General features: G+C 36.6%; 1 protein-coding gene across 2 annotated transcripts in view; it reads left to right on the forward strand.

Moving 5' to 3' along the window:
• UTRN (utrophin) overlaps positions 1-12,296 on the forward strand; it is a 296,332-nt gene that overhangs the window by 107,087 nt on the left and 176,949 nt on the right. For both annotated transcript variants that reach the window (XM_065731580.1, XM_065731573.1), the window contains 2 exons: positions 1,289-1,443; positions 6,096-6,285. In XM_065731580.1, the coding sequence (XP_065587652.1) occupies positions 1,289-1,443; positions 6,096-6,285 (345 nt within the window). The remainder of the gene's footprint in view (positions 1-1,288; positions 1,444-6,095; positions 6,286-12,296) is intronic.

Raw genomic sequence — 12,296 nt, forward strand, 5'->3', positions numbered from 1 at the left:
TCTGTTGTGTTATTGGGTTCGTTTGATATCCTAATGTAAGATTTAATTGTAAGGTTGATGCGGTGGTTCTGTGATTTTGAGCACTCAATGTTCTAAATCACTTTCCTCTTTTTTCATCAGCCTTCCTGAAAATTATTTTTGAGAAAGAAACAGGTGGCATGAACACTTGTGTGCCTTCCTACAAGTGTGGCTGAAAAGAGCATAGTTATAATCCAATGAAAGAAGCTCTGGAAAAAGTCAGAACCTTGCATTGATAAAAGTTTAATAATGCAACCACAGCACGTAGTATGTATCATTCTGCAGAAATCTATTAACAGTAGTAATCCAGACATGGGATAATTTCAAATAAATGTGTTCCAAGTTTCACTTCTGATAGATACAAAACATATTCCATCTTGTTTTTTTCTTAATTCCACGTGTTCTTGCTTTTTATATTGCAGTGAATGTAGTGTGATAATAAGTCTGATGTCCTTCGTTGTGGTGGCTATTTGAAAAAGGACAATATTAGGAAGCTGTAGGAAGCTCAAAATATGAACTAAAAAGAATAATTGTTGAGGAGGGGCTCTTACCAGTATGGAGCTTAGAACAGGCTTTAGTAGACTTATTAAAAAAAACATGTGTATGGATATTCACTGACATTTAGTGCAGGGAGGTGGCTAGGTATGGAAAGAAGCAGAGAGTTTATTGATAAGAATTTCTTGCTGAGCCATAGCTATTTCAGAAAGCAGTAAAATTGTCTGCTCTTCATTGTCTTTCCTTTGTGAAGAGGAAATTGGAAATGGGCTTTTAGGCCTACCTTTTTGCTTTCTTAAGTGAAAATAGTCATGCGCCCACACATAGAGTACAGATATACATATATAATTGATTTATAAATGAAATAGAGTTTTGGAAATAATCCTGAGTTCAAAACTCTGTAAGGTCAAAGTACATTAGAACACGCCGGTTGTATCACTGTTAGCATAACTTAAATTTGTTCACGCTGCTAAAAACAGAACTTTTACTTCTGTTGTCAGTAAAACACACAGGAGAGCTTTTCTAGTTCGTAGTGGTTATAGCAATATCATTTTTCTCACTTGTGTTTTGGTTGATTGTCAGGATGTTTATTATCTAATAGATTTTCCTTTTGAAGGGAACTTTTATTCCGTAAGAGAATTACGTGCATTTGTGCTTTCTTTTTTTTTTTTTTTTTTTTAAGCATAAAGAGGGTTTTATAATGATAATTGCATAATATAAAAAGCAGTCTTATTTTGATTTTGCTCTGATGTCTCATTTTGGAATTCCTTTTTAGCTGTTAGTGCACGATTTGCATAGAGGAGACATCACAGTAGCTGCATTCAATGATCTTTCTAATAAACTTCTTCGAGAGTATCGTGATGATGACACAAGGAGAGTGAAGGAAACCACTGACCAAATGAACACTTGCTGGGTTAATCTGAATCAAAGGTAATTAGTCCCAAGGTTTCACTATATATAGCTTTCTGTTTTAAACTTGTATCTTGTGTTTATTACTTATACCTATTTCAGTCTATTCTCTGCAGCCTTAACTTTACTGCAGCATTTAGCTCTGCTGTGGTGGTTTAATCCGTTGCGTGGAGCTGAATTTTGATGATAGAAATTCTCACAGATTACTATGGAAGGCTTTTAAGTATTTAAAAAACAAGTAATTAATAATAAAGGTACTTATCTCATGGTTGCTCTCAGCTTTGCTTATGGCTATTTTTTCTCTAAAGGTCTTTGAGCAATTCTTCCTGTTCAGTGTTTTTGCTGTGCTTTATATATACATAGTTTGTTACTGTGCTTCCTCTTTATAAAGACTGTAAATATTCATCTCTGCTTTTCAACATGTCAGTTTATTTAAGGCCTTTCATCTAACAGAAACTTTTCCTGAATGGAGCTGTGCTTTGAGTTTCTGAATGCAATGTCTGACGCTCCCATCTAGAAAGCGTTTTAATCTGTAGGAGCTGAGATTTGAAACATCTTTGTACTCATCCTATTCATCAGTTGCAAATAAGTATTCCAAACTAGATGCTGAAAATAGATTGCGTGTATTGTCCTATCTATAATATATATTTTTGTGTGCAAAATAATGTAATTGCTGCAAAAGGTCTTCAGCATTTTGTGGATGATCATCATTAGCCTAATGTCTGACTCAGTGGCGGCAGCTTTAAAAGCCGATGTGCTTTGCAGTTAGGACAGAAGAGAGAGCTGATCCTATCGCTATGGGAATGGGGTAAATGACAACCAATTTCTGTATGTATGCATGAATGTACGTGCATGCAGGAAGGGAAACTGCTTTTTTTTTTTAATGACTCGTGAGTTAATTGAAAAACAGCCTTAGATAGTAAAGCCTCTAAAGTTGAGTGATATGTCCTGGGGAATGAGAGGAAGAGAACTTTACAGTGGTAAGCTGTTGGTTTCATAGGTAACTAAGGAAGAGGAATATAATGTCTTGTTATCCTTCCTTGGAGGAAAATGTTATCTTTGTAGTTTTCTGCTTTTGATGTCACAAAGAGTTTTATACAACTGGCTTCCTGGTTATTTCCATTGAGAGATGAGATTCAGAATAGGTGAAACTTTGTATGTCTCGTTCTGTGTGATCATTTGAGAGAAAATAAAAGCTTGTTGATCTTTAAGTGTTTTAGAGACATCTAAGATAGGGTTTTCAAACAACTAAAATATTTCATAATTGATCTAATGTAGGTATCTTCTTTTCATGGTTCTTCAGGTAAACATCCAGTAGACAGAGGGAATGACTTGAGCATATAACAAAACTTCTGCAGCTTTTTACTTTCTGAACTAGATTGTAGTGATGAGGTCACCATCTGAAATGACCGTTCCTGACCATTCATTTGAATTGAGCCTGCAGCATGTTCCTCCCACCTTTTCTTGGAGTAAACTAGTATTTTTTTCCCCAAAAATGTCATTAACTTCATCTGAGTATGTCACGATGACATCTGGGAATAGAGATGTAATTAGTGGGTGACAAGAGAACTCCTTGTTGCATTAGCAGTACCAATAGATTACAGCTCTGTGGTGGTCTCATTCAAATTCAAACATTGCAGAGTTTTACCTAGAGCTAACATAAAACTACCCACCTGTGTCAGAGCAGGTGATCAGAAAGAAGAGCTCCTGACTGGAAGCTCTAGTTATTTTTGTATTTGCTTAGAGTATGGAATAGTAAGCACCTTGTGTTCTATTGTGTGTAACTGAAGCTTCACAATTATCATTGGGGCTGCTGTGCTGCAGCCTTACGAAGATGAATATCTGCTTCGTTTCTTGGCAGAATGTACAGGAGATTTTGGGAAATCAGTGGATAGCCAGAGCATGCTCACTGTAACCCTGTGGAGTAGAGCAGAATTAAAAGGAGTGTGTGTGCAATATTCCCCTTTTTCAGGGGAATGAAGGTTTTTATCTTTGCCTTTAAATACAATAAACAAAAATACTAGTGAACCTTGAGTGCTGAGGATAACTTAGTATGAGATATCTCAGGACAGACAGAAATTGTGCCTGCAGCATAATGTCCTATTGCTTCTATAAGCAAAGATCTGTGTTTGCAGCATAATGCTTTAAAATCTGGCTGTAGCTGTGCATGGAGGTTGCAGAAGAGGGTCCTTATTAGCATTACTTGGGATAATTAGTCCTGAATGTCATCAAGAGTACTATTGGAAAGGCTTGTCATGAAACACAAAGTTAAAAGGAAGGATAGTGGTGTTAAAAACCTGAGGCTTGCTCACCTTGACATTGTTTAAACTGACTATTCTGTCCAGTGGCTATTTATTTTTATTTCAGTATGAAACTGTAGTGGTTCTGTGTCATCCTGCTGCTTCAGTATTAGACTATAGTTGCTATCTAAACTATCTCAGGTGTTCTTCCCTGATTTTCCTTTCATCACACACTTATGTAAGTTGTGTATTTTTAGTGTAAATCTGAAAAAGGTAATTGTGTGGAACCAAGATCTGGAGCAGTGCCATGAAAGCTTAAATGCTACAGGTATGACTTCTTTTTCTTGGACACTGCTAATAGAATCTACTTAAACATTCTTCACTACCACCAAATTAAGTGAAATTAGCTTCAGTTCTGTAGAATTCTGTGGGTTCTCTTTACATTTAGTTCTTGCCTACTGGAAAGACTGTTTTTCTGAGACTGTTCTGATCATATTAGAATTGAGAATCCGAATCATCTTTTTAGCATAGTTAATCTCCAATACTGAATTATTCTCTTTTACATTTGAAGCTTTTATTAGAGTGAAAATGGAAGTGTTTGGGTCTACTCTGTAAGGCTGTTGTTCACTACTGCTATGTAGGTCCTTTTTAAAAGCTACCATGTAATCTTAGAACATTAATTGTAAATCTGTTAATTTATGCCACTGGGTTTCTTGCTTAGTGTAGGGAATGATTTTCTGCGTTAATTCGAATATCATGACAGCATTGTTTCTTTAATAGGATTTCATTCTTCACTTCAATTTCAACCAAGCAGAAAACTTAGAGAAATTAGAACTTTGAGCTGAAGATTACATTCTTCAATGTTGTCTCAGTTCCCATCTAGAACATCAGTACTTAGGCTTAGAGATCTGGGTCACTTAGTATTTTATCCTCTGGGCCTTTTCTCTTCCTTTGAAGGTCACCTTTATTATCAGCCTGTTCTTGTTGTCACTCTTGTTCTGCCACCTTTGGCCTTCACCCCCTGCTAGGGAAGAAAATCCCTGCAGAGCGAGAGGCTTTTGAAGTCAGAGCTCGTAAGTGGTTTTACTTTACACTTTTCCTCACAGTTCCTTGGTGTGCTCTAATTTTTGAGCTGATGCTTTTTATTTTTTCTTGACAATATGCTGGTCAAACATTTAGTCATCCCTAATTTATTTATTTATTTATTTATTTTTGTCAAGAGGAGGCAAGGCAAGCCAAAGCCTTATCTCTGAATGAAGGCTTCTTGTCATGCTACTCATTTGCCAGTAGACAAAACTTGGAGAGGCACAAAGTCAGGAGCGGGCCACAGAATCTCATTTTGAATAAAGCAGTTATTAACAAATGATATAAGATCTAACCTCCTAACATTAGGGTTGTAACTCTATCTTACTGCAAGTATTTTCTAGAAAATTCTGTTGTTTATGCTACTGTTTGGGAATGTGAGCCTGGCAAAGTCAGGGTTGAGTCAGATGCTCTTAGTGCCCTTGAAGGAAAGTAATATTTCCTTGCATCTGTCTTTCCTGATGTGCTGGAAAACTGGAGTACCTGCTTTGAAACAACTTCTCACACTTCAATTATCTCTGTTAATCAGAGCTCTTGAAATTGCAGACTACAACAGTTTTCGATCTGAGTTTTTTTTTAATGACAAGGAAGCAATTCAGTTTCCAGAAGCATAATCTGATCGACACTCAGGAGATCTACTCAAGTTGCATTCCAGAAATCTAATCTAAAGGTTTTGAATCAGTTCCTTGTATCTTATATCTGTTTACAAACAAAACCTTCTCTTTGTACAAGTGGAGATCTTTTTGACTGGTTCAAAATCTGAACTGTATTCTGATTCTGCCAGTTGTCTTTTATTTAAAGATATTGACAGACAGACTGTTATAACTGTAATGTATTACTCTGAGTGATAAAGCCCACAGTTTTGTCTTTCAAAAGAAAGAATCTGGTATATGAGTTTTCAAATCTCAGCCGTATAATTCTTGCAGGAGATACAAATTGAGAGAAATATTTCTGCTTACTATAGAAGAAGCAAGTTCTCCCAAGACCTCAGTGTTTTGACTCCATACAATTTTTGTCGATGAAGAAAAGCATTCATACATTTCACACATGGGAATAACTTCTGCTATTAAGAATAGCATAAGGCTGTGATGACAATACTCAGAAAGAAGATTCTTCTGATTCTTCCACATGCATTCTTTAGAAGCACTGTGAAATACATAAGTTTGGAACATCTGTTGATAACTAAAGATATAATAATCAGAGAAACAGTGGTATAAATAATGATAAAACAAGCCAACACAGGTGTATAGTTTCTTAATAAAGTAAAATTTCACATAATCTTTTTATAGTTTCATTATGATGTGAGTAATCCTGAAGGGAATATTCTGACGCTTGCTGTCTTGTTTTCAGGGCTGTTGATAGGCAGAATATTTTGGAGACAGAGCTGAAGACAGTACAGGTCTCATGCAAGGATTTGGAAAGCTTCCTCAAGTGGCTTCAAGAGGCAGAGACAACAATTAATGTTCTTGCAGATGCATCTTGGCGTGAGAACACAGCTCAGGACAGTGCCTCTGTAAGGGAACTCAGAAAACAGGTGCAGGTAAGAAACTACTGTTTTTTGCACTTTCTCTCAACAAATGTTATAAAGGAAAGCTAGTTTCACCCAGTGGAGAGTGGAGATGTACAGCCTATTTGAACATATTTAAAAACAGTATCTTAGAATTCAAGATTGGGACGGAATCAGATATATTCCCTAGGATTCAAAATGTGTATTTTATGGGCATCAGTGTCACTTAGTGCTCTTAAACCTCCTTGAATGGTGACTGTATTCAAGAAGTGTAGGAAGGATGGAGAGAACCTGAGTTGAATCTTTGTTAAGGGAATAATGTTTGGTGGGAAAACAGGAATGTTTCTTAAAATTAATACATTTGTGGCTATGGTAGGAAAAAGCTGAGCACCACTGTATTTTGTATTTCTATGGTGCATGAATTTCCTTTGTTGTTCTGTTTAACAGATTTAAATGCTTTGATGTGTTATAATTCTCCTGAAAATTTTAATGCATTTTTTCCTTCAATTAATTTACCTTATTTAATATGGTTATTTTGACATGCACGAAACTAGGAGGCTACATCAGCTCTCAAATCTTGTGCTCTGAGTTTGGAGCCATATATTCTGTGGTCGTAATTCATGGTGTTTGAATAAGATTCTGCTATCAGTAGGGCTCTAATCTGAACATATCTGTGTTGAATTTAAATGAAACAAGGCTATTTAAAGTATCTGATAGCAAATTACTCACTGTGATTATGAAGAAAAGAATAATTTATCGTGGTGGCTTGTGCCTGTGAAAGATGATGTATCAGTCAGTGATATTTCTCTGATTATGGTCAGCTAACTCCTCTGTAGAAATGTGTTTCTCTGATATCAAGAAAAAACTGTTATTTTGCAATTTACTACTGTTGGTTTTATGGAGCTGCAAAGCATGTTGGTAAGGGAAGATTGTTTGGACTTGGTTAAAACTGCTGTAGAAATGCTATGTGAGGGTAGAATGGCCGGTCAAAACTACCAGCTACGTGGGGAGGTCTGTAATGAGCTCTTTATCGCATCCGTTGTCCTGGCTGTAACCATTGAGAGGGCAGGTATAGGTCTGGCTATGGCCTCTCCTTGTATGGTATCTCTTTAGCTGAAATGATCTGTCTTGTCCTATGACCGCTTGCTCTTATACTCAGTGTAGATGCAGTAAAATCACTTGAATTACCTTGCTTTCCGTAATACTTTCAGCTACTAAAGTAGTGATAAATTGTAGGTGAAGTATATGCTGAAAACAGACAAAATACGATGGTTTATTTTATATTACTGTGTCATATATTTTCAAAATAACATCATCAGTATTGGACAAGGGAGATGGAGTTGTCTTCCATTACATTTTAGGAATGACTTGTTAGGTTGCAGCTCAGGTCATTCTGCACTGGACTCAGTGATATGGGGACTATTGAAGCCACCTTCTGACTTCCACTGTGACATTTGAGGTTAGGCTTTCCTTTCAGGTTGCTGCTGGGACACCCCAGTCTGCATCAGATGCTGTATCCACTATCTTTAGCAGCCACCTGAAAAAAGGTTTATACCCAATTGGAGGCAAGGTGCAAAAAGTGAACTAAGAAACGGGAGCAACTCTGGGACAGTAGGGGTGAAGACCTGTGCCTACAGATGTGAAAGTGTTCAGAAATAACTGTCTTGTTTTATTGTAAATGGACTGTGTTTGGTCTCCTGTTTGAGTTAAGCTTGTATGTTAGCTGGCAAGTTAACAAAAGGCAAAACTGTAAGAAGAGAGCAGGTGTAGGCTGTGGTTGTTGTTTCATGTAAATGAGGTTTGAGCTCCTGCATACTTAATTTCTGAATGTTTTAATGTTTTGGGACCTGTCCTGCTGCATGTTACTTCCAAAAAATTTATTGGCAGTGTAATAGTTAAAGATTATAGGCTGGAGCTGTATTTATGGTGGTAGAGGAGGATAGATGTAAGCCAGAAGTGAGACAGTACAGGGGAGTAGTTCAATGAGCGGTGGAGATGAGGGGAAAAGACTGAATTTGATGTGAAGGATACAGATAGTAAGATTTCTAAATATGGGATGGGAACAGTTTTTGAATCTGTCCTGTATGAAGAACCTGTGTGCCTGGCACTCATCCTGTCATCTGCAAAGTGCCTAAGAGGCATGCCAGCTTATAAGGCACCAGCATTGGAGCTGTGAAGTATCTTAGGATCACATGAACTTGTCAGGGTTGATGCTAACTTTAGCTAGTGCCTCTGTACCATTCTCATTGATGTTCTTGAAATGTGTATGTTCATGTGGCAATATGTATGTTAAATAGTGTGATCACTTGTTTTAGGGTCCTCAGATTCCAAATCTAGTCAGAAATGCAATACACTGAAATGTGATATGCCTTGATCTTACAGTAACATTAAGTAAAAGCATTTAACTTAGGAGTGAACAGATTAATTACATTTAGATCTGAATTGCATTTAGATTTATGTTATTTAACTGAAGCTAAAGATAAGAATTATCGTGTTCTTTGTATTGTGTGATATGTTTAGTTCTTCTCATGGAAGTAGTGGTTTACATGTTCTGTAGAGTGATCTAACTTGTCAAAAATGTTAAATATGATTTTTACATTTTTTAGTATTTCTCATTCCATCATTCCCTTGTCCTCCTATCTGTCAGGAAGGATTTACGTTACAGATCTGTGAACAATCCCAAGAGAAGGGAAAGATGGTCAAAACCCCAGGCTGAGAATACACATAATGACTTCTTGTTTTTTTTGATACCTGTTGGCATAATTTACTCTGGAGGATACATTTTCATTAATTGAATTTTTTTTAATTTTAGAGTGTATATCAGACTTGATATTTCATTTATTTGCCTGTTTGGACCTTGTTTGGTAGAAGCTGTGTCAATCTAATCAATTTGTGATGAATACTTCATTCCTGATGAAACTATACTTTCTAGATAGTCTTGAGAAGACTATATCAGTTTTCACTGATACTGTATAGTATCTAATCTGTATTGAGACAGCTACTGTTTACTTCTTGTTTTACCACCTGCAGTGTTGTTGGTGGCCTTCCTGAATGTTTGTTACATCAGTCCCTTTAATACAGTTTGAAGTAGATTGAATGTATCACCCTTGGAAGGAACGAGAAATAGCTGTCTCTAGTAATGCAGCACTGCCACACTTAGGGGTACATTGGCTGTATTGCCTTGAGAGTGTCTTGCTGGTAACTAAGCACTTCATGCTTTTTGAATGTTTTGCTGTCATCCTTAGATGACTTAACTAATTCTGCTTTGTCATGGATAAACATTGAAATGCTGTCAGCTATTTGGATTCAGGGATGGCTAGGAAAGAAGTGGTTGCACAACCCTACACTTTCACTTTGCCAAAACCCTTGTTTCTTAACCTAATAAGTCATTTAGGGAAAGACTTAAATTGGAATGGTTTTTCGGAGCTCTTTCCTAGTTTCTGTTGTGAGTGAGAAATCTTTGAAATCACTTTGACTAAATTAGTGTTGAGCTTTTGTAGCAGAGAGGTTTACCCCCTGTAGTTTTTCCTTTTGTATTTGGTAATGTCGTTTTGAGAAGCACCCGTGTGATTTATTAGTCTTTAGCATGTAGCTGATATAATTAGAGCAGGTATCCCTCTGCTTCTCTCTGAAGATTTATAGCACAGTCTGTTATTCACTCACTACAGCTCTGCCAGAGCTGCGTTCAGTCTGAGAGCGAGAGCATCCTTTGCCAGAGTGAGGGAGCAAACGCTCAGTCTGCCGATTGAAAGCAGCTTCTGAAGGAGAGCATCCGTAGTGACACACTGAAGCTGTCTTCCTGAAGGAATTTCTTTCTTGTTTCTGCAGCTTTTGTGCTTAAATTAATAACCTTTTGTGGCTATTTAGTGTACTCTTAAGTGGTGGCAGATACTCATCTGCTTAAGTTTGTTTACTCTCTGCACGGGCAGAGCTGAGCAATACTAGACAAATCTGTGAAGATTTTTTTTTCTTACATTTGCTTCTCGGGGTTATTTTGAGAGAGAAACTTATGCTGTATCAACCTGCTTTGCCTTTGAAGCCTGTAAAGCCTGTAGCTCTCAAAAGCAATCCTGGAAGAGAGCATGCTCAGAAAGCTGGCAAATCATTGTCCAGTGACCGGGAGGAAATGATAGTTGCTCTTCATTTATAATGCAAATTCTGAGGTGTCTTCAGAAGTGTGGCAAACTTAAAATGATGGCTGTGGTGAGAACATCTCTGCAGAAAGTTGTGGTGTTGTTGCATCGTTTACAAAGGATGGCAGTTTCTTCTCCACGTTACCAGAAGCTGTGTAAGGTAAGAAATGCAAGATCTGAGTCCTGAGAATATCTAATCCTAACTTTTATCATTCGTTGTTGTTGTTTGTTTTTGTTTTGGGGTTTTTTTTTTTTTTTTTGAGATAAAAAGAAAAAAGAACGGGATGAATGGGAAAAGTATCTAAGCTACATAGCATATTTTAAAGCCTGTTCATATGCATGTTTTGTTAAAAGAATGGTTACAAATAAACGCTTGTCAATTAAGAATACATTCCAAAAAAAGAAGTGCTATATTACCATTTAAGTGTCTGGACAGAAACCATTACCATTCAGTTGCCTTCTGTAAAATACATGCTGCTACATCTGCTTTTCTAAAGGAGTTGGTGAATTCTTGATAAATGCAGTACTTTAACTCCTAGGTACCCATTATGTGGAAGAACTGCATTACATAATAAAACCCAGTGTATTTGGTTTTGAGCTTAATGAAACTTCCAGTCAGGAATAAGTTCAGCAGACTAATACACAGCCATTTTCACATCACTTGCCAGCATTTACGGAGTACTTTCAGAAATCAGGAAAAAAAAAAAAGTTGCATGAAAAGCATGTTGACACAGACTGCCACCGGTATGGGTATTTTTGCTGTTAACTGCTTTGGGGGCTGACTGTTTCAGTTTCCACCAAGAATATTTTACTGTTTAATTGTTTTTGCTGAGAATGCAGTAGTTGAGACTTTCTCAGTACTGTGGTAACAGTGTATGCTACCTAGTAAACAAAGCTTTACAGGTTAATCACTACTCAGATGAAATTATATGTTTCAAAGTAGGGTATACAAGGTTGATGAGCTAATAACACCACTATGTCAGTTCCTGCATGGAGGGGTCATACTGTTGGACTTAAATGCAAAGGTCCTGCTCCATAACTTTGGCGAAATATAAAATCGGAGAGTTCTTCATCTGTGACTGATATTAACCATATATGAAGTGTATCTGGCTGCCTTTCAACTTGATTTTTTACTCTCACTACTTGTGATACTTCCACAAAAAAGAAACCTCAGGCGTCTTTAAAGTGCACCTAAGTTTATATACAAGGAGCGGACCAAAGAGTGTGATCATGCTCAGGAGCCTGATTCTTGTTCCAAGCAAAGCTACTATAACTCTTCATGCTTACTTCAATCCAAAACACAGTTTATGAACAACGTGTGTTAAGAGAGGTACAAAAATCTCATACAGTAAAAAAGATCTTACCTTTAGGATCAAACTTGAAAGTAAGAACATAATGTAACATGGTATTTATTGCATAACAGTCAAATTTGTAGTGTATGGGGAAAAGCAAATCATTTTCACGTGGGTCTTTCAATGTGTTTCTGTTTACAAAGCTTTAGAGGTGCATCTTCATTATGAAGAATCTTCATTTATGAAGAATTGTGTACATACAAACTACTGTTTCCTAAATGAGTAGTTTCCTAATGTGAAGGCTTAGATTTTGGGTGGCTTTTAATAAAGACTAGAAAAGTTCTTTAAACCTGATTGGATGCATTTTTGTATATAAGCTTGTTAATAGCAATTTTTGCCAAACAAGAACTATTTAATGATCCTTGCAGTAATCATTATTTGCTAATTGAGTGATAACCTAGTAAACTGTTAGAGACCTAATCTGATAAGTTTAAACCTACCCAAGGGGTAGAAAAATCTTCTCAAATTGTTGCTAATGTATATTTTCTGATTGAGAATCCATGCAGTGATGGAGATTTTTTTTTTTTTTTTTTTGTAACTTAAAATTAGGCTTTGTTTT

This window comes from Cyrtonyx montezumae, unplaced genomic scaffold, assembly GCF_038088225.1.
Source record: "Cyrtonyx montezumae isolate F1298 unplaced genomic scaffold, pur_monq_1.0 scaffold_0, whole genome shotgun sequence".
NCBI classification, from domain to species: Eukaryota; Metazoa; Chordata; class Aves; order Galliformes; family Odontophoridae; genus Cyrtonyx; species Cyrtonyx montezumae.